Source organism: Sapajus apella, unplaced genomic scaffold (assembly GCF_009761245.1).
Source record: "Sapajus apella isolate SASKATOON/1434 unplaced genomic scaffold, GSC_monkey_1.0 scaffold166, whole genome shotgun sequence".
Classification (NCBI taxonomy): domain Eukaryota; kingdom Metazoa; phylum Chordata; class Mammalia; order Primates; family Cebidae; genus Sapajus; species Sapajus apella.
In genome coordinates, this window is record NW_022437106.1 from 1654096 (window position 1) to 1675974 (window position 21879).

The 21879-nt window shown below is 37.9% G+C and overlaps 1 protein-coding gene across 1 annotated transcript in view; it reads right to left on the reverse strand.

Moving 5' to 3' along the window:
• Nucleotides 1–604: 604 nt before the first annotated feature.
• ST13 (ST13 Hsp70 interacting protein) overlaps nt 605–21879 on the reverse strand; it is a 34470-nt gene continuing 13195 nt past the window's right edge. Inside the window, exons 4-12 of the mRNA XM_032267148.1 lie at nt 21153–21223; nt 16173–16239; nt 10964–11048; nt 10673–10783; nt 7580–7682; nt 5552–5668; nt 4081–4129; nt 1666–1799; nt 605–1151 (exon numbers count right to left, since the gene is read on the reverse strand). Of these exons, the coding sequence (XP_032123039.1) occupies nt 1023–1151; nt 1666–1799; nt 4081–4129; nt 5552–5668; nt 7580–7682; nt 10673–10783; nt 10964–11048; nt 16173–16239; nt 21153–21223 (866 nt within the window). The 3' untranslated portion in view covers nt 605–1022. The remainder of the gene's footprint in view (nt 1152–1665; nt 1800–4080; nt 4130–5551; nt 5669–7579; nt 7683–10672; nt 10784–10963; nt 11049–16172; nt 16240–21152; nt 21224–21879) is intronic.

The following is a 21879-nucleotide window of genomic DNA, read 5'->3' on the forward strand; positions in this document are numbered from 1 at the left end:
AAGTAAGAAACTACAGTTGTTATGGGTATTACCCTACAATTACCATATGTATTACATATTAAATTAAACTCAGCATTAAATATGCTTGCATAATTATGCTGTTAATGATGATAGCAGTCATGATACTTGTGGAAAAGGCCTGTCTGTAGCCCAAGAAAAGTCAGGGAGAAAAACCTTAACAAGCAGAAAGCAGACACAGAGTTGGGCATTTTTTGACTAGGAAAGATAATTTTAAGCATAGAAATATAAGAAGAAAAGTACTCCCTTATTTCTCCTATGTGGAAATAATATGATACATTTATTAGATATACTAGACAAGAACAGAACTAAGTACTCTGCTGCAGCATTACAAAAAAATCATCCCTTCACCACAGTGTAAGATTTAAGGACAACCTGCCCAAGGATGCATGTTATATAAAACACAGCAAGATTGCTGCTGCCCTGCCAAGTACTTCCAGTCTCTACCCAGGTCCTACTGAAATACTGGTGGTCCCAATTAGTTTTATTGAAACAAATCTTTAGAGAAAAAGATAAAGCATTTAAGAAGACAAGTAAAAATGCTTTAGGAACCACATATCCAACACAAACTTTATCCTCAAATGAGTTATGTTTGCCTCGCACTAATAAACTTTTATTTCACTCAAATTAGAGCAAAAATCTTCTATACATTCAGTATCTTCCCTGCCCAATAATTCAAAGAAAAAAAAAATCCAAAATGAGTAGTAAAGAAAAACATAAGAATTAACAGACCCTTTAAATTTGTTTTAAATATTTTTAAAGTTAAAAAGTGTTTAAAGTTTGTAATTCCTAGTAGGAAAACATTATCTGAATGAATACCCTAATGGCAAACCACTGTAAAATGCTTCAGCTGCATTTGGGGGAGAGGAGTAGGGATTATCTTCAAAGCACCCCAGCTCTCTTGATGAGAGGGTCAGAGGTACATTGGTTTGTATTATTGCGACATCCATAAGGTGATTTAGGTTGCTTTTCCTTCAGCAAAGGCTTTATTTATCAGAAGGGCATTATGCTTGACCTCCAAATTTGGCTGACAATTTGCTGATAAGATTCATAACCTTTGGGTTGCTCTGGTATTTTGACATATTTGCTGGGTTCTGAGCCACATCCTGGAAGGCCACCATAACTTCTGGATCCTGAAATGAAAGGGTTTGTTAGTATTTAAAAGGTGTCCTACTTACAAGGTAAGTTTATTATCCTGAAGTCCATCTATTATTTAAACCTAAAAAGGGTTTGTTAGTATTTTTAAAAGTGTCCTACGGGGTCAGTAAGCTTATTATCCTAAATTCCATCTATTATTTAGACCTGTAATTTGGTCATGGGTTAAATGGGGTTTAGAAAAGTCCCTGAAGTAACAAAATCAAGCTGAATTATGTCATTTGAACTACATGATGAAAAAAAGCACATAGAATTTTGATACTAAGAAAAGAACTGGATTTAATTGCCAACTATTACTAAGTATTTCCCAGTTTTCAAAATTTAAGTTATTCACTCTGCATAAAGAAAACAAATGTCACATCTGCATAATTAGCTATTTGCTAACTGTGATAAATAAATAAATAGCTACAAGAATAACCTTTGTCTCCACACAGAATTATCAAAGAACTGCCTTAATGATACAAAGTCCAAAGTTTTTCTTCCAAGTCTTACCTGCATGGCTGCAAGAACCTCTGGATCACTAAGAATTTCATTGAGTCCAGGCATTCCGGCCATTCCAGGCATGCCCCCTCCCATTCCGGGCATTCCTCCAGGAAAACCACCAGGCATTCCCCCAGGAAAGCCACCTGTAATAAAAAATAAAAATAAAATAAAATAAATAAAAAATGAAAGAACTGGGTAGACACTAATCATACTCCTAAATATTCTGACACAGTATTTCATCCACAAAAAGTGCGGGTTCAAAGAATAAGAGTTCCACTAAGCACAAAGTAGTCTGAAAATTCTAATCAGATTGCAACAAGAAACAAGTTATAGTTTCTAATTATCTCTTAAAAAACAAGGCTATAAATCAGGATTTGCTACCTCCTAGATTAACTTTTTTCTAGTAATAATACTGTTTTTGTTCGTTTTGCAACAGTCTTGCTCTGTCACCCAGGCTAGAGTGCAGTGGTGCCATCTCGGCTAAGAACAACCTCTGATTCCCAGGTTTAAGCAATTCTTCTGCCTCAGCCTCTCAAGTAGCAGGGACTACAGGCATGTAGCACCACACCTAATTTTTGTATTTTTGGTAGAAACAGGGTTTCACCATGTTGGCCAGGCTGGTCTCGAACCCCTGACCTCTGGTGATCTGCCCGCCTCAACCTCCCAAAGTGCTGGGATTACAGGTGTGAGCCACTGCACCTGACAACTTTTTTCTAGTAATAATGCTGTTAAAAAAGACTAATCTCACCTTAAAGAGTCATCTAACATTCCCTAAGATTACAAAGTTAGCTGTTTTGATTATCTTTCAACTCTCCATTCTTGAATACTTGTCTGTTTCAATTTAAAATTAATTCATAGGAATTTAGGTTTTTGTTTCAAATATACTCATCTAGTATAGTTGAGTACCACTACTTAAACTGCTTGTTTATATGTTGCTTTTTCATTTCCATCTCAAATAAAATAAACCAGAAACCTGCATTTTTAACAAAAGTTCCTGGTGCTTCTTTACAGAGAATAATGCTCTAGCAAAAAGGTTTGATTCTCCCACTGTAATTTGTTAGATTATAAACCCAAATAATCTATTCTGTTCTTCAGTATCATAAACCTATATGTCCACTGGAGATATTCTAAAATCACTATTAATAATATAGGGAAAGAGGCCAGGCGCCATGGCTCATGCCTGTAATCCCAGCACTTTGGGAGGCCGAGACAGGCAGATCACAAGGTCAAGAGATTGAGACCATTTTGGTCAACATCGTGAAATCCCATCTCTACTAAAAATACAAAAATTAGCTGGGCGTGGTGGCATGTGCCTGTAGTCCCAGCTACTTGGGAGGCTGAGGCAGGAGAATTCCTTGAACCCCGGAGGCAGAGGTTGCAGTGAGCAGAGATCATGCCATTGCACTCCAGCCTGGGCAACAAGAGTGAAACTCTGTTTCAAAATAATAATAGTAATAACAAAAGGAAAGAGATAACATTAATATATTCTACAAAGAGTCACGATAAGTAAAGCCGTAATAAAGGAAACACATAATAAAGTCATTTCTACCTGCTTTAACAGTAATTAAAACACAACCATTCATAACTAACAATCACAGAGGAAGAAATCTAAGTGGACCATAAAACAACTTCTAGCTTCTTTTGCTGTTCCTACTAAAGGCTTTGAAAAATTAGTGCCTACCCGTAACAAAATTACTGACCCGAGGCTTGTCAAATCTAAATAAAATGTACGTAACGGAATATTATCTCTAGCACTAGTCCAACATTAGCAGTCATTTTCTAAAACAAAGATTATCTAACAATAAGATTATTTATATTTTAAACAGGAAGTAAACTATGAGCTAAGTTTAATTTCTTACTTTTTCTTGAAACAGGAGATCATCCTCAATATTTGTTCTAGGTATGTTTTCAGTTGCTGTGCACATACTCTTTCAGAATAAAGAACGGATTTTCTAGCCTCATATCATGTAACTAAGTTCTAACCAGTGACATATAAGCAAACGTGGCCTCTAAAAACTTTCCTTAAAAGAAAGCTAGTTACCATTAAACAACAGGAGATAGCTGTTTAAAAAACAAAAACTTAAGTCTCATCCTGATCTTGATATAAATTCCACATTGCCGTAATCAGAAAGTACTCAATAAATCTGCGTGCCTCTTCCGTCTCTTCTATCTGCATGTTAGTCCTGTCCTCACTAGCAGTATCTGATCATATTTGAAAGAGTAGTCCGCTACTTTTATACTGGACTCAAAACATTTTTATGCTTAGTAATTCCATCATTTCTTTAACCTATAGTATCTTCATGAGTATCACTGTATAAGAGAACAAAATTAGCATATCACTTTATAATAAACATTATTTAAGTATTACATTAAAATATTACTGTATAACAGAACAAAACAGTTTTAACTTTTTAAAAAACATACCTGGAAAAGAGCCATACTGAGCTCCTGACTGTCGTCTGGCTTCTTCCTCCTTTAATACAAAAGGAAATGTATTATATAATAGAAGAAATAAGTGCTGTCCATGCAAAACCATGAAAAAACTGTAAAATAACCTAGTAGATGGCAATACTGAACTAAAGTATATACTCTATATCGCCTTCAAAAATTTTTTCCAAATGGATTCTCAGTGAGCATTATTCTTGGTAATAATTTCAAGTAAACGGTTTTACTTCTATTCTGGAAACGAACAAACCTGGAAAATAATTTACAGTGCTAATATGAAAACTATAAATTCATCCTCTTTTTTTTTTTTTTTTGAGACAGTTTCACTTTTGTTGCCCAGGCTGGAGTGCAACAGTGTGATCTCAGCCCACCACAACCTCTGCCTCCCGGGTTCAAGTGATTCTCCTGCCTCAGCCACCTGAGTAGCTGAGATTACAGGCATGCACCACCATGCCTGGCTAATTTTGTATTCTTAGTAGAGATGGGGTTTCTCATGGTGGTCAGGCTGGTATTGAACTCCCGACCTCAGGTGATCTGCCCACCTCAGCCTCCCAAAGTGCTGGGATTACAAGCATAAGCCACCAGGCCCAGCCTTTCATCCTTGTTTTAAAATGCCTACATGGAAGGACAAGGCTAGATTACCGAGACAGTCATGACTTCTGTTTCCTATGTACATCTTTTCCATACTCTCCCTACACAATAAAAATGTAGATTTATTCATGTTTTGCTGCTTTTTAAAAGACAAAATGAAAGAAAAATAAATTGCCCTCATATGATAGTTATAAAATTATCAAGGATATATAAATGTAAAATTTAAAGATTATGAACTATAACCTTAAAAGTCAAGTATGATGCTTAATATTACATGACAAAAAATTAGAATGCAACATGTTATATAATACAGCCTTATGTTCTTTCATTCAACAATGTCAGAAGTAAGTAGGTAAATTATTGTTATTTTTTAAAGAGGTAGCATCACACTATGTTGCCCAGGCCAGTATTAAACTCCTGGGCTCAAGTGAACCCCCCACTTCAGTCTCCCAAACAGCTGGGACTACAGGCACTTGACACCTTGCCCTGCCAGAATCAATTTTAAATAGCAACACATCCACTGTCGGAAGAGAGGAAGAATCATAATTTAATTAATCTGGCCAAGGATCCTCAAAAGATCAAACAATAATGCCACCACATTTTAATTACTTGACCTGGAAAAACTTGATTTTACAAAAACACAAACAAGAATACAAAGTAGTGAAATAAAAGCTCACTGAAAAATTTAAGACTAAAAATGTTCCCAAAATTAGACACAGTGAAAGTGGACTCCTTATAAGTAATATCATTACTACTTATAGAACTGTAGCCAGCATTAAATAAAAGAGCCAGAAATTAGAATTTTAGTGTCCTAAAAACTCTGTATTTTTCTTTCATGGCTTAGCTATAGGAAATTTACCCTCTGGGCTCTCTCATGCTCTTCTCGAGCCTTCTTAACTCTTTCTATTCTTTCTTTGATCTCTCGCTCTTCACGTTTTCGCTCATACTTTCTCCGATGTTCTGCAATTTTCTGTGCCTAGAAAAAAGAGCGATAACTTAGCCTGCTCCAAAAGCTGAATAGGGTTAACACAAGTATTCTCTGTGGAGAAACGTTTAATTCAACATACAGTTCTGAAAAATGACAGATTTGCCTTGTAGAAAAAGATGTAACACAAGTTCAGGATTTAACAAAACCAACCTCAACTGCATGAGGCACTGTAAAACAGAGGAAAGGGCCTGGGATTTGAAGTTACAGAGAAATGTTATAATCTCAGATTAACAAACAGGTTTCAAACTGCACGACAATTCTTGCCTACTAGTTACTACCAGATACACAGTGTTTAGGTTTCAGAAGGACAGCTGAGTTCAATAGGAAGAGTATTATTAAGGATGTCTGCCGTGGAAGGCAGAGACTGGGAACACATACTCCAAGTATATGCAACAGTATATTTAAGTTTCCATACCCATAAAATAGGAGAGGAAAAAATATTTAGTCTTATCGAATTGCTATAGTCTATATTATAGAGGGAAAACATGTAAATAATGTGTATCAGACACTAGTAAATAGTAGTATCAAATAAATTCTCTGCATCTGTTATTTCCTCAGAGAATAAATCGAAGAGATTCACATTCAACTGTCACTTTAGCTTGTTTACAACTTTGCTGACAAGTTAGCACTGTTATAAGAAAACAGAAAACCAAATGAACTCTCTGGCAGTAAATAAGTTAAATTCCATACAATTTTGACTGCCTTAAAATCTCTGAGAGTAAATTCCTGACAGTTGAATTTCCCACAAAATGAAGTGATTTACCATGTAAATGCATTAAAATTATTTTAACCAACAATTTTACAGAAAAATCATCCTTAAAAGCTGGAATGTTCTACCTTTGGGATTCAGTATTATTTTTAAAAGGCTGAAACAACTTTTTGTTGTTGTTGTTAAAGACAGTCTCGCTCTGTCACCCAGGCTGGAGTGCAGTGGCACAATCCCGGCTCACTGCAACCTCCGCCTCCCAGGTTCAAGTGATTATCTCCTGCCTCAGCCTCCCAAGTAGCTGGGACTACAGGCGTGTGCCACCATGCCTGGCTAATTTTTTATATTTTTAGTAGAGACAGGGTTTCACTATGTTGGCCAGGCTGGTCTTGAACTCCTTGACCTCAGATGATCCACTCACCTCAGCCTCCCAAAGTGCTGGGATTACAGGCATGAGCCACCACGCCTGGCCAGAAAGAATGAAATTTCTTAACTTCTACAAGGCCTTCTTGCTTTGTAAAGTGGCTATGATATATAAGGACACACCACACTCAATCTTGGATAATGCTAATTATAGATTTTCTATTTGTTTCCTTGTTGTAAACCTGATACCTTCTTTTCTATTTCCAATTTTCTGGTTATAATTCCACCACAGGCTTCCTAACAAAGTAACAGACCTTGCTCTAATAAAGCATGATAAATGAAAGCATGAAAACCTAGTAAGATCTCTAGAGTTGAGCACAAACTTCAGCAATTACAGATTTTTTTTTTTTTTTTGAGACGGAGTTTCACTCATGTTACCCAGGCTGGAGTGCAATGGCGCGATCTCGGCTCACCGCAACCTCCGCCTCCTGGGTTCAGGCAATTCTCCTGCCTCAGCCTCCTGAGTAGCTGGGATTACAGGCACACGCCACCATGCCCAGCTAATTTTTTGTATTTTTAGTAGAGACGGGGTTTCACCATGTTGACCAGGATGGTCTCAATCTCTTGACCTCGTGATCCACCCGCCTCAGCCTCCCAAAGTGCTGGGATTACAGGCTTGAGACACAGCGCCCGGCCAGCAATTACAGATTTTTATCTTCCAAAGGTTTGTTTCTTTGCTTGTTTTTCAGATGAATTATGGCTGCCAGGGGTAAGCACTGGAGCAATGGAGTATTAAACTAATGACTTTCCCTTTCTCTACTTTAACATACCCTAGGTTGCACTTCTTTCAGCATTGCACTCGCATCTTCATCATAATCCAGTTTACAGGCAAGGGCAAGATCATGGGCTGCTTCTTCCCAGTGGCCCAGAAGTCTGAAACAGATTTACACTCATTTTAGGAGCGTTTTATACATACTAACCTATGTGGCATGATTATCTTTCTTCCTTACAAAAAAGGATTGTTTTAGAACAGGTTTAAGTTAAATATTAACTATAAACTTTTATAAACTAATTCAATTACTATATACCACTACTAGTTAACTCTGTAAAAACCCCAAAACATTCAAATTTCCTCTATGGTTAACTGTCAAGCTGCTCTTCTACTAAAAGCTAAAATACAAATGAAACCTTTCTTAAATCCAAATGTCACAAAATTTCTAAAAAGTAGGTAGAGCCAAAACTTTCAACTCACCCAAACCAGGATTAACACAATGTGTTAGCTAAGTTTAGCTACCTTCTATGTAACACAGAGAAGAAAATAATACATGTGTACAGGCTTTTAAAAAAACACGTAACAGGTAAACCAGAAACTAAAGGTTGGTGGGGGCAGGTGAGAATGGGGTAGAGGACACAGCAACGGAAATGAGAATTCTCTGGGTATACCTTTTAACTCAGGTTTGACTCTTCACACCTTTAAATGCTCACATACTCGAAAACTAAGTATAAATCAGAAAAATGTAAATAAAGCAAACCCTAAACCTGAATACAAACAGAAATAAGAAGCTGCGGCCAGGCGCAGTGGATCATCTGAGGTCAGGAGTTCAAGACCAGCCTGGCAAATGTGGCAAAACCCTGTGTCTACTAAAAATACAAAATTAGCCAGGCATGGTGGCATGTGCCTATAATCCCAGCTACTTGGGAGGCTAGGTAGAAGAACTACTTGAACCCAGAGGGCAGAGGTTGCAGTGAGCCAAGATTGCGCCATTTCACTCCAGCCTGGGTAAAAGAGCAAAATTCCTCCTCTAAAAAAAAGGGGGGCGGGCTGTGTATTGCACTAACATAAGTTACACAGAAGAAATAAATTCAAGTAAGTTTTAATACAGTTATTTTGACTATATATTTCAAGTGCGATATATATGCTAAGAACATCCCTCACCAGGTGTGGTGGCTCAAGCCTGTATTCTCCAAGCTTTGGCAGGCCAAGGAGGGCAGATTACTTGAGGCCAGGAGTTTGAGAACAGCCTGGCCAACATGGTGAAAACCCTCTGTACGAAAAATACAAAAAAAATTAGCCAGGCATGGTGGGGCACAACTGTTAAGTAATCCCGGCTACTCAGGAGGTGGAGGCAGGAGAATCACTTGAACCCAGGAGGCAACGTTGCAGTGGGCCAAGATCGTACCACTGCACTCCAGCCTGGGTGATACAGTGACACTGTCTAAAAACAAAAAGCAAAACAAAACAGAAACGTTCCAAAAAACCTTCAAACTTTACTTAAGAGATACACAATTTTTAAGGTATTATAATTCTGAAACAATTTTATGTATATCACAGCACTGAAGTAAGTGTAAAACTAGAACAAAAATTTTTACCACATACGTGTCAAAAATACAAACTAAAAAGTAAAACAAAACATTTAATGTTAAATTTTAATAGAAAATATCAGAATTTTAAAATTTACTTTAAATTATTAAATATTAATTTAAATTTCTAGTGTCATAATTTCAAGTTTTTCCTTTAATTCATGATTTAAATTTTAATTAATTTTATTAAAATAATTTAATAAAGTATTAGTGTCATAATTACAAGGTTTTTCCTTTAATTCATGATTAAAATTTTTTTCTAGCTGCTCATTGAAACAACAGTACATACCAGAAACAATGAACATACACAGTGCTCAAATCTTAGTTTCCACTAAAATGAACCATGATTTACCACAGAAATGGCTTAAGTCTGACACAAGCAAAGCACAAAATGAGCTGACTCTGTCTTGTATTAGAAGGGCAAGAAATACTGGGACTAATGGGATTTCAAAAGGATCATCAGTAATGCATGAGCTTGTCCTGTGCCCACATAGCATTAATAGATTTTGTTTCAATTTATAATATTTATCTTTATTATGTGACACCATATAATCCTCTAGAGCTAGTCTAAGTCAGCTAACACAGTTGTCCCAAACATATCCATCTTTATCTCCATCAACATTTGAGATATAAGACCTTTCAACCCATGTAACATGTGAAATTCACTAACGCTTCATCCCCAAGATACAAATATTTATTCATAAGTTTTGCTGCCAGGAATAATTACTAATCGGGTTAAATTCACCTCTTTATGCCCCCTGGCCTTTTCCTAATTTTTCAGGTGGGCTAGCAGTGACTGAAGTAGTTTCAGGCTGGCATACTCCTTTTCCTATACTATACTGATGGTTCAATGCTAAATTAGAGAGTCTGAAAATAAGATAAAATTTGTTGACACTAATAAAAGATCATTATTTTCTTTTCCTGGAATTAATTTTTTTTTTTTTTTGAGACGGAGTTTCGCTCTTGTTACCCAGGCTGGAGTGCAATGGCGCGATCTTGGCTCACCGCAACCTCTGTCTCCTGGGTTCAAGCAATTCTCCTGCCTCAGCCTCCCGAGTAGCTGGGATTACAGGCGTGCGCTACCATGCCCAGCTAATTTTGTATTTTTAGTAGAGATGGGGTTTCACCATGTTGACCAGGATGGTCTCGATCTCTTGACCTTGTGATCCACCTGTCTCGGCCTCCCAAAGTGCTGGGATTACAGACGTGAGCCACCGCGCCTGGCCTCCTGGAATTAATTTTAAATAAAAATCCTTACCTTATATTTGGCCATATATAGTCAAAAACTGTTAACAGTAGCTTTGTTTGAATGAAAGGAGTGAAAATAATTTTTATTTTCTAATTTCTTCCTTCCTATATTCTCACTTCCTTTTTTAAAAATTTCTTTTTTCTTTTTCCTTTTAAGCAGCTGTCTACAAGCTATCTCAATTCTTGATATTATGTATATACTAATTTGAAAATTAAGCCATTAGGAACTTTTGTGTTTTTGTTTAAACAAAGTATCTTAACACATCAGATTTAAATGTAAAGAGTTCTGAAAATAATTAAATTCAATCATTTACCTGTGTGCTTTCCCTCGCCACTTGTAAGGCTGAGCTGAATCAGGATTTATTTCAATGGCTCTGTCACAGTCTCGGATGGCAGCATTTGGCTTCTGTAATTTGACGAAGACACTGAAAAATAAGTGTGATATTAAATAGTATTCATTTCAGTTCGTATCTGAGTCATGGCACCCCCCTCAAAAAAAAGTATTCATTTCAATAAAACTTTTGGCATCAACACAGAAGCAACTCTATTTAAACAAATGTGCAGAAATTATTCACCAGAAGATACTTTCTGTTGAGAGTTCTCACCTGGCCCTCTTGGCATACAAAATGGCCAAGCGAGGATTCAGCTTGATGGCATCTGTGAATAAGTCAATGGCTTTCTGCAATTCACCTAAAGTGAAACAAAAGTTATCAAAAAATATTCAGAGCATAAAAATATTAATAAAGTTTTGATCTCTTATCAAGTCTTTTACATTTTTCTTTTAATCAAGTTAAAAAAAAAAAAAAAAAGACAACAGTCTAAGTTATACAAAAACTGGCTTTTGAAAGCAAATCTTACCACACCTATACTGTAACTCACTTGAGGCAGGAAAATTTCTGGGTACGTAAGCCCCTAACAATAGAATAGCACACTCTTAGAATGACCCATATTGATTTTGTTTAAGGAAAAAAAGGATAAAATCAATTTAAAGGATAAGGTAAATTAATTCCACTGATTTTCTTTTATCCATTAAATTAAAAAGATAAAATAAAGCTTACAAGGGAAAAAGAACCCATGCTAACTTCACAGGGCTGATTTTAAAAGAAAACAATATACTCATTTGAATTCCAAGAAATGGTACAAAAATTTAAGACAACTAGAATTCATAGAAGACCATAATCTATACTTTAATTCACTGTGTCCTATTCTTATAGTTAGCTTTTTTTTTTTTTTTTTTTGAAACAGAATCTCACTCTGTGTGCCCAGGCTGGAATGCAGTGGCACGATCTCGGATCACTACAGCCTCCACCGCCCGGGTTCAAGCGCTTCTTCTGCCTCTGCTTCATGAGTAGCTGGGATTACAGGTGCCGACCACTATGCCCAACTGATTTTTGTATTTTCGTAGAAACAGGGTTTCACCATGTTGGCCAGGCTGGTCTGGAACTCCTGACCTCAGGTGATCTACCCGCCTCGCCTCCCAAAGTGCTGGGATTATAGGCATGAGCTACCATGCCCGGCCAGTTAGCTTCTTTATTAATTCCTTAGTCATTCAACAAAGAAAACATACTATAGAGTCAGAACAGTTCTTTGCACAAAGTCTAATTCTTGGGGAGGCAAGACAAATACAGAGTATTTTTTTTTAAAGAGACAGGGTCTAACACTCACAAAGGCTATAGTATAGTGGCATGATCATAGCTCATAGCTGAAGGGATCATCCCACCTTAGCTTCCTGGACAGCCGGGAATACAGGCCCACACCACTAAACCTGGCTAATTAAAAACTTCTTTTTTTTTTTTTTTTGAGACGGAGTTTCGCTCTTGTTACCCAGGCTGGAGTGCAACGGCACGATCTCGGCTCACCGCAACCTCCGCCTCCGGGGTTCAGGCAATTCTCCTGCCTCAGCCTCCTGAGTAGCTGGGATTACAGGCACACGCCACCATGCCCAGCTAATGTTTTGTATTTTTAGTAGAGACGGGGTTTCACCATGTTGACCAGGACGGTCTCGATCTCTTGACCTCGTGATCCACCCGCCTCGGCCTCCCAAAGTGCTGGGATTACAGGCTTGAGCCACCGCACCCGGCCTAAAAATTTCTTATAGACTGGACCTCAGCGTGTCACCTAGGCTGCTCTCAAACTCCTGGGCTCCAGTGATGCTCCCACCTCAGCCTTCTGAGTAGCTGGGATTACCACTGTGCCAGGTCAAACACAGAAATTTTAAGATAAATGTCACAATTCACTGTGAAAGCTACTTAGCCAGTTAGTTAACGAGTAAAGGACTTGAAAAGAGCTCACAAAAACAACACAGAAAAAATGCTCAGTATTATTATTTACTACTACAGATACCTATTACAGGTAATTACACTTGGATGTCTAATAAGCAACTCAGACCTACCATGTTCAAGATTTAACTTTTTTTTTTTTTTTTTGAGATAAAGTCTTGCTCTATCACCAGGCTGGAGTGCAATGGTGCGATCTAGGTTCACTGCAATCTCTGCCTCCTGGGTTCAAGTGATTCTCCTGCCTCAGCCTCCTGCGTAGCTGTGACTATAGGTATGCGCCACCATGCCCAGCTAATATTTGTATTTTTTTGTAGAGATGGAGTTTCACCATGTTGGCCAGGATGATCTCGATTTCTTGACCTCTTGATCCACCTGCCTTGGCCTCCCAAAGTGCTAGGATTACAGGTGTGAACCACCACGCTCAGCAAATTTTTTTTTTTTTTTTTTTTTTAAGACAGGGTGTTGCTCTGTCACCCAGGTTGGAGTGCAGTGGCAGAATCACAGCTTACTGTAGCCTCAGCTTCTTGGGCTTAAAGGGTCCTCCCAGCCTCAAGGGAACCTCCCATTTCAGCCTCTCAAGTACCTGGGACTACAGGAATGTACCATCACACCCAGTTAATTTTTTGCTTTTTTTTTTTTTTAAGAGATGGAATCTCACTGTGTTGGCCAGGCTGATCTTGGACTTCAGTCCCTCAATGTGCTGGGATAATAGGTGTGAACCACCACACCTAGACAAAACTGAAAAAACTAAATTCCTATTTCCAAACATATTCCCAATCTGTATCTTCCCAACTAAATAAATGGCTCCCCCATACATTTAATTCAGGAGTTGGTAAACATTTTCTGGAAAGGGCCAAATGAGAATTATTTTAATCTCTGCAGACAATACAATCTGCCACAACTACTTAATGATGCTGTTATAATGGGAAAGCAGCCATAGTTTAAGGGCCAGACCTGAGATTCAAACCACAGCACTCTGGCTCCAGACTCTACACTTTAACTACATTCTCCAAACAGAAGTACAAGTACCTTCACCAACTCTTAGTGGGGCTTGGATTCACAATCCCTGATTTAGAAATCTAACCTTTTATCCTTTAGGATATACTATAAAATTGCACAAATTCTAAAATGAGAACTAGGTTAAATTTACAGTCACATGAACAGAGTTTAGAAAAAAAAATAAGAAAACAAAAACATGATTTATTAATAGCCTCCTCATTTTCATTTTGTTACATATTGCTGAGACGGTAAATTTAAAAATGGACGGTATACAGTGCCTCCCACCTGCAATACTAGCACTCTGGGAGGCTGAGCTGGGAGGCCTGCTTGAGGCCAATTCAAGACCAGCCTAGGCAACAGGATGACACCCTATTTCTACCAATAAATAAATAAATAAATAAATAAATAAATAAGCCAGGCATGCACTTGTATTCCCAGCTACTCAGGAGGATTGCTTGAGCCAGGAAACTGAAACTGCAGTGAGCCATGACCATGCCACTGCACTCCAGCCTGAAGGCAGAGTGAGACCCTGTCTCTTAAAACTTAGGTGGTAGGAAAATTAGCAAAAGTTTCACGTGAAAAAGAAAAGGAATGGTATAGAAGAGCATTCCTTTGTGGCTGGGAACAAATTGATGGGTATGAATTAAAAGCTGAAATAGGCCAGGCGTGGTGGCTCACACCTGTAATCCCAGCACTTTGGGAGGCTGAGGTGGGCAGATGACCTGAGGTCAGGAGTTTGAGACCACCCTGACCAACATGGTCAAACTCCATCTCTCCAAAAAATACAAAAATTAACCAGGCGTGGTGGCACATGCCTGTAATTCCAGCTACTGGGGGGTTGAGGCAGGAGAACAGCTTGAACCCAGGAGGTGGAAGTTTCAGGGAGCCGTGATCATGCCTTTGCACTCCAACCTGGCAACAAGCACAAAACTTTATCTATCTATCTATCTATCTAATTTATCTATCTAATCTATCTAAATAAATAAGTAAGTTGAACTACATGAAGAAAAGCTTTCCAGAAAAGCAGTAAAGCATAAGTAAAAAAACATTCTCGGACAGTAAAATCTGACTGGAGAAAACAAAGCTGGAGAAATAAAATACGGTGTTTAACTCTGGCAGGTCTATAATCCTCTGATGAAGATCTTAAATACGTATACAAAAGTTCATCACAGGTTACAAGCAACAGAATAGTATAATAAAAAACAGCTCTAAGAAAAAATAACCTAGGGACAGTAAAGAGAAAGTAATAAAGGAAATAAATTTTTCAGCAAAGTAAACTATTAAGACAACTGCAGTATAAAATAGTATAAACATGTACTAAGGAGCTAAATTAATCAGGTGATAGAATCATAAAATGTTTAAAATATGTATCAACTTGGAACATCAATACTGACCTCATTCTAAAAATAACTCCAAGTCACCTTCTAATCTAATAATGAAGTCCAAATGCACATGAGCACTATACAATAGCATCTAGTCAACTATGGCATTGTGACACATTATCACACAGTTATAAAGATGTTTGCATGAAATATTACTCATGCAGTCATAGTACCCAAGTTTATACATGATTCTTATAAATTATAACTGAGTAAACATTATATTTAATACTACCATGGGCCAGGTACAGTGGCTCATGCCTATAATCCCAGCACTTTGGGAGGCCGAGGTGGGCGGCTCACTTGAGGATTCGAGAAATAAGGAATTCGAGACCAGCCTAGTCAACATGGCAAAACCCCATCTCTACTAAAAATACAAAAATTAGCTGGGCACAGTACCACACACCAGTAATTCCACCTATCGGGGAGGCTGGGGCAGAAGAATTGCTTGAACCCTGTGGGCGCAAGTTGCAGTGAGCTGAGATCGCACCACTGCACTCCAGCCTGAGTGACAGAGCAAGACTCTGTCTCAAAAATAAAAAAGAAAATTTAAATTAAAAAAACAAACAAACAAACAAAAAAACTACCATTAAAAAAAAGAATCTTTTGTACCCTTGAAGAGTTAAAAAAAAAAAAAAAAATATATATATATATATATATACACACACACACACACACAAAAAAAAAAATATACTATCAACACTTTCTCACTCTGATGGGATTTTCTCAAGAGGATCTAACATGCAGGGACTAGAAATAAGATTGGTATGCCTAGGGACATCATCTGTCAAGGGTATTACTATGTAAAAAGTTAAGGGTCACTGCTCTAATACTTTTTTTTTTTTTTTTTTTTTTTCCGTTTTAAGGTTTTACCCTTTTTAAAGCCTCTTCTCAGTAGAAAAACACCATGATACAGTCAGGAAATCAGAGGCACTGAATCAAATCAGGATCTGTCCTTGCAGAGGTAAGGTAATTAATACTGAGTGATTTCAGTCTCTTTATCAATGAGGAAGGGGTGGCTGGATAATAGGACACTAACTTCCCCAGTACAGGATAGGTACATGTAAGTTCTCTTCCACTTTATCACTATTTAAGTTATTGCAATAAAGAAGACAATATTCTGACTACCATAGAAATGTAGCAAAAAGATTACTCACCATCATTTAGGGCTTCAATAGCAGCCACTTTCTTATCATTTGCCTGATCTATCATCTCCTCTGTTATCTAGGAAGAAAATGAAAATCATCTTAGAGTTGGGGGGGGGGAAGCATCTGGACTTTCTAGGCATGAGGCGCAGCAGTCACGATTCCCATTTTCATTCATTCTTCTTTAGTCTTCAGAGAACAAAGAGACAATTATGATACCTGATTAGTGAGAAACTACACACAATGGGTTTAACCTTTTATACTAAACGAATTTCACTCCTACACTCTGCCCTAGACAAGACCTTTGCTTAACCTTCCATCCCAACCAAAGAATACCACCTCCTTCCCAGCTATCCATAAATATTAAACCCAATCTCCTCACAAAGAGATAACTAGGCTCCTTTTAAGTTTGAATCCTTAGGCGAGAAAGGTCTCATTCCTTTGTTCCCACAAACAACTATTGAGCCCCCATACTATATAGACAGACCAAACACTGTAGAAGATGCTGACGGTACAAAAATGAATTAAGAACAAAAACATATCATCTGGGCAACTGAGGGAGATCCCATCTCTCCAACAAAAAAAAAAAAAAAAAAGAAAAAAAGGAAAAACCAAATTGGGCATGGTGGCACATGCATCTGGTCCCAGCTACTCAGGAGGCTGAGTTAGGAGGATTGTTTGAGCTCAGGAGGTCAAGGCTGCAGTGAGTCATGATTGCGCCATGCACTCCAGCCTGGGTGACACAGAGTGAGACCTTGTTTCACCCCACCTCTGCAAAAAACAAACAAAAGCTTACAGCAAATATCCTCCTAAAATGGAAAGCTCATCAGTTCTTTAATCACAGGAAAAAGATATATACACTCTATCACCACCAGTGTCTAAACTGAAGGTGCTGGCTAACTCATTAAGAAAGCAATTTGAGGCCAGGTGCAACGGCTCATGCCTATAATTCCAACACTTTGGGAGGCTGAGGCGGGTGGACTGCTCGAGTCCAGGAGTTCAAGACCAACCTGGGCAACACGGTGAAACCTCGTCTCTACAAAAAATAAACATAAAAAGTAAATATTAAATATAAAAATGACTTTTTCTTTATTTAAAGACAGGATTGCCCTCTGCCACCCAAGTTCCAGTGCAGTGGTGCAATCATGGCTCACTATAACCTCCATCTCCAGGGCTCTGCCTCCCCTCCCATGTGGTTTGGACAACAGGCTCACACCCAGCTAAATGTTTTGCATTTTTTTTTTTATAGAGACAGGTTTTCATCATGTTGCTCAGGCTGGTCTGGAACTCCTGGACTGAAGCAATTTGCCTGCCTAAACCTCCCAAAGTGCTGGGATTAAGAAGCGTGAGCCACCACTACTGGCTGCAATTTCATTTTGAAGATAATACAGGACAGAGGACATAAAATCTATATCCAGAGGAAAAAGATGTGTGTGGTCTAACCAGAGACCTTCCAAAATAAATCTGGAACTCCAAATGCCAATACCGGCAAGCATAATGGTATAAGCCTATACTACAGAAATGGACAGTTGAGTAGTGAGATTAAAAGAACTTCCCCTGAAAATTCACAACCACAAGTCAGCCTTTCATTTGGAATTCTTTTTTGTTGCTGTTGTTGAGACGGAGGCTTGCTCTGTCGCCAGGTTAGAGTGCAGTAGCGCAATCTTGGCTCACTGCACCTCTGCCTCCTGGGTTCAAACATTTCTCCTGCCTTAGCCTCCTGAATAGCTGGGACTACAGGTGTCCGCCACCGCACCCAGCTAATTTTTGCATTTTTAGTAGAGAAGGGGTTTCACCATGTTGGCCAGGACGGTCTCGATCTCCTAACCTTGTGATATGCCCACCTCGGCCTCCCAAAGTGCTGGGATTACAGGCATGAGCCACAGCACCTGGCCTCATTTGGAATTCTTTACTACCAAAGTAATTAGAACAAACAAAAAAACATCATGCTGAGAATTTTAAGGGGACTTTGAGTTGGTAGCATCGACTCAGACCTGACGGAAGCAATCACCTTCTTACCTAGGCCTCAAAAATTTTCTACCGGTGAAGATCCAAACAACCCATTTTCAAAATATCACACAAAACACACATACCATAAGTAAACAAGGTACCTTAATGAGCAAGAGCCATGAAAAATAAGACCAGCAAAGAGTTCAACAAGGAATTTAATGTGTTTATTAAAAGTAAATTCTGAAAATGAGTAAAGAGCAAAAGACTTATAAATATCCAAGTAGACTTCAAAAAGATGTGAAGTAGCAAAATGAAAAACAGAAGCATTCCAATTCAAACATCAATGGAACAGAGAAAGCATACAGTGCTTTTTAGCAGAGTAATAGAGAGATGAAAATTAATAAAGAAAAAGTCTAACACGTTATCTGTCCAGGGATGCAGAATTAGGGCATAAACAGAGAGGAGGCAATATTTGAATGAAATAACAGCTGAAAATTTTCTAGAGCTAAAGAAAGTTAACCCTAGAATTTGATGCTCAATGAATCCTAAGCAGGATAAATATAAAATTATAAACCTGAACACATCATCAAATAAACAATACCATCAATAAATAGAACACTTAACCTTTAATGTTTCCTTTCGCAAATGGTGACAGAAAGTACTTATATCTGTTCTTAACAAAAATGCACAAGACAGGTCAAGTGCAGTAGCTCATAATTATAATCCCAGCACTTTGGAAGGCCAGGAGTTTGAGTCTTTGTCTCTACTAAATATTTTTAAAAAATAAACTAGCTGGGCATGGGGGTGGCATGACTATAGTCTCAGTTGCTAGCCGGGCAGAGGCAGGAGGATCATTGAGCCCAGGGGGTCAAGGGTGCAAAGAGCTATGATTGTAACACTACACTCCAGCCTGGATGACAAAGTGAGACCCTGTCTCAAAAAAAAGCACAGGACTTACGGGGAACATGTTAGTAAGTTATTAAAACATTTTAAAAATACTTAAAAATTAGGCATATCTCGTATTTATGGACAGTTAATCTCAATGGTGAGGAGATGTGTCTTTTCCCTGACTTGATTTAGATTTAACACAATTCTAACAAAAGGGAAAAAGCTAATGGGAGGGGGGAGGCTTGATCATCTATTCCCAAAATTTACTTGAAAAAACCAAAAGCCAAGAATAGCCAAAAGACTCTTACTAAAGTTTTAGAAGTCCTTGTTCGACAAAATGACAAAACTTAGTTATCAAATATGTGGCATTAGTGAACAGAAAAAAATTAGACAAGCAGAACAAAAGAGTCCTCAAACAGACCCACAATATATGGAAACAGTGTATTTTAGTATTGGTGGAACAGGTAGATTAAAGGTGAAAGTTATGTGTATAAAATTTTCAGAGGAAAAAACACAATGCACTACAGCAATTATAACCTTAAAGTAATAAAGTAGAAAATATAAAATACTCCTCAATCTACCTGCATTAAAAGATACTATTTTTCAAACAACATAAAAATGAGGGAAGATGACTCACAAAGCAGTAGAAAATATATGTAGCACTAGCAACATATTACTAGCATCCGGGATACTGAAATGAAATACAAAGCGGCAGGGCACAGTGGGCCATGCCTGTAATGTCAGCATCTTGGGAAGCCAAGGTGGGTGGATCACCTGAGGTCAGGAGTTTGAGACCAGCCTGGCCAATATGGTGAAACCCGATCTCTACTAAAAATAAAAAAATTAGCTGGTCATGTTGGCTCACACCTATAGCCCCAGCTGCTTGGGAGACTGAGGCAGGAGAACGGCTTAAACCTGGGAGACGGAGGCTGCAGTGAGCCGAGATTGCGCCACTGAACTCCAGGCTGAGCAACAGAGCAAGACTCAGTCTCAAAAAATAAATAGATAGAAATACAAAGCAATAAGATAAAGATCCAGCAAAAAGTGGAAAAAGGGTTTGAACAGGACTTCATAAATGATAGTGAATAGTCAATAAACATTTAAATATGCTCAGCCTCATTAGGAATCAGGAAACTGCAATTTATTTATTTTTTTTGGAGATGCTCTGTCACCCAGGCTGGAGTACAATGTCGTGATTACAGCTCAATGTAACCTCTGCCTACCAGGTTCAGTCGATTGTCCTGCCTCAGCCTCCCAAGCAGCTGGGATTACAGGTGCCCACCACCACGCTCAGCTAATTTTTGTATTATTTGTAGAGACAGGGTTTCTCCATGTTGGCCAGGCTGGTCTCAAACTCCTGACGTCAGGTAATCCACCGGCTCCACCTCCCAAAGTGCTGGGATTATAGGTGTGAGCCACTGTGCCCAGCCAGGAAAATGCAAATTAAAAGCCACAAAAAGATATCATTTCTCACAAGACTGGCAAAGATGAAATCTGACAATATCAAGTTTTAAGGATACAAACCAATCTTTTAAAACTGCTATTACTATCTTAGAGTGTTTCTCAACCTCTTTTTTATCAGACACCAAGGAGCCTTTTCAGACATATTTTCCTCATATCCACACCCCCAATTTTAATACCACAGATATACTACATATTATATTAACATTCTGAGTCTTTGGAGGACCACTAGCCACTGTAATATGTAGAATCTTTTTCAAGCTATCCTCCCAAGAGCCAATTTTCACGCCCTTGAGGCCCGTTAGGACAAAACCATTTTGGAATACAATTTGGCATTAGATATTCCATTAAGAGGCAACCGCACTAGCAGATATGTATTTTATGTGAATTCTAGTAAGTATGTATTTTAAGTGAATTCTATGTTACAGTGTAAGCAGTCAAACCAGATGCAAATTTAAACACATAAAACATAAAATAACAGTATTTCTTTTATTTATTTATTTTTTCCCACAAGTATTTTAAGTAGTAAAATACAATGCTTGCCTAAATGCCTCAAGCCAAAGACAGATTTACTATGCACTTTTCCTGAAAGAAATGTACTGGAAGAAATGATTTTCATGTCATAAAATCATTGCAACAGCAGAACACTTCACATTTCTTAGAATCAGAAGGAAATCAAGTCACCTAACTTACCTCTGCATTTTCATCTCCCATTTCTTGAGGGGTGTCAGTGTCTGGTTCAATCACACCTTCATTATCAATTTCTGCCAAAGTTGAGAAAATGACAATAAGACCTGCACTGTACAATATAGTAGCCACTTCCCACAAGAGTAAAAACTGATGCACTTACTATGTCTAGTACAATTAATAAATTTAATATTTTATTTAAATTTCAATGTTGATGCATTTTAAAACATGTTCCCATTAAACATTTCATTGCTTTGGTAAGACTACACTGTATGTTAACTGTCATATCATGTAAGTTATTTATCAGCTTGTACTGGGATTGTTGCCATGTGCAGTTTCTGGTATTGCAAAACATACACATAAATACACCACTAATGTAGTCTCTGTCAACAAGCTGATTCAAATAATTTTTTTCTACACACAGATGTACTATGTGTTTTTCAAAAATACTTTATGCAGGTAACACAAGCTACAGTGATACTTTAATGTAAGTCATAAAATATTTTAATATAGTTATATTCATTAATCTCCTTTTTAAAAATAATTTTGGGGGACATAGGATCTTACTATGTTGTCCAAGAAGTCCTCCTACCTCAGACTCCCAAAGCACTAGAATTCCAGGCATGAGCCACTGCACCTGGTCCCTAATTATTTTCATTTTTTATAACTAGCATGAACATATTTTAATTTTAAAATAAAGGTTTACTACTGATGCAGAATCAAGTACCAAGGC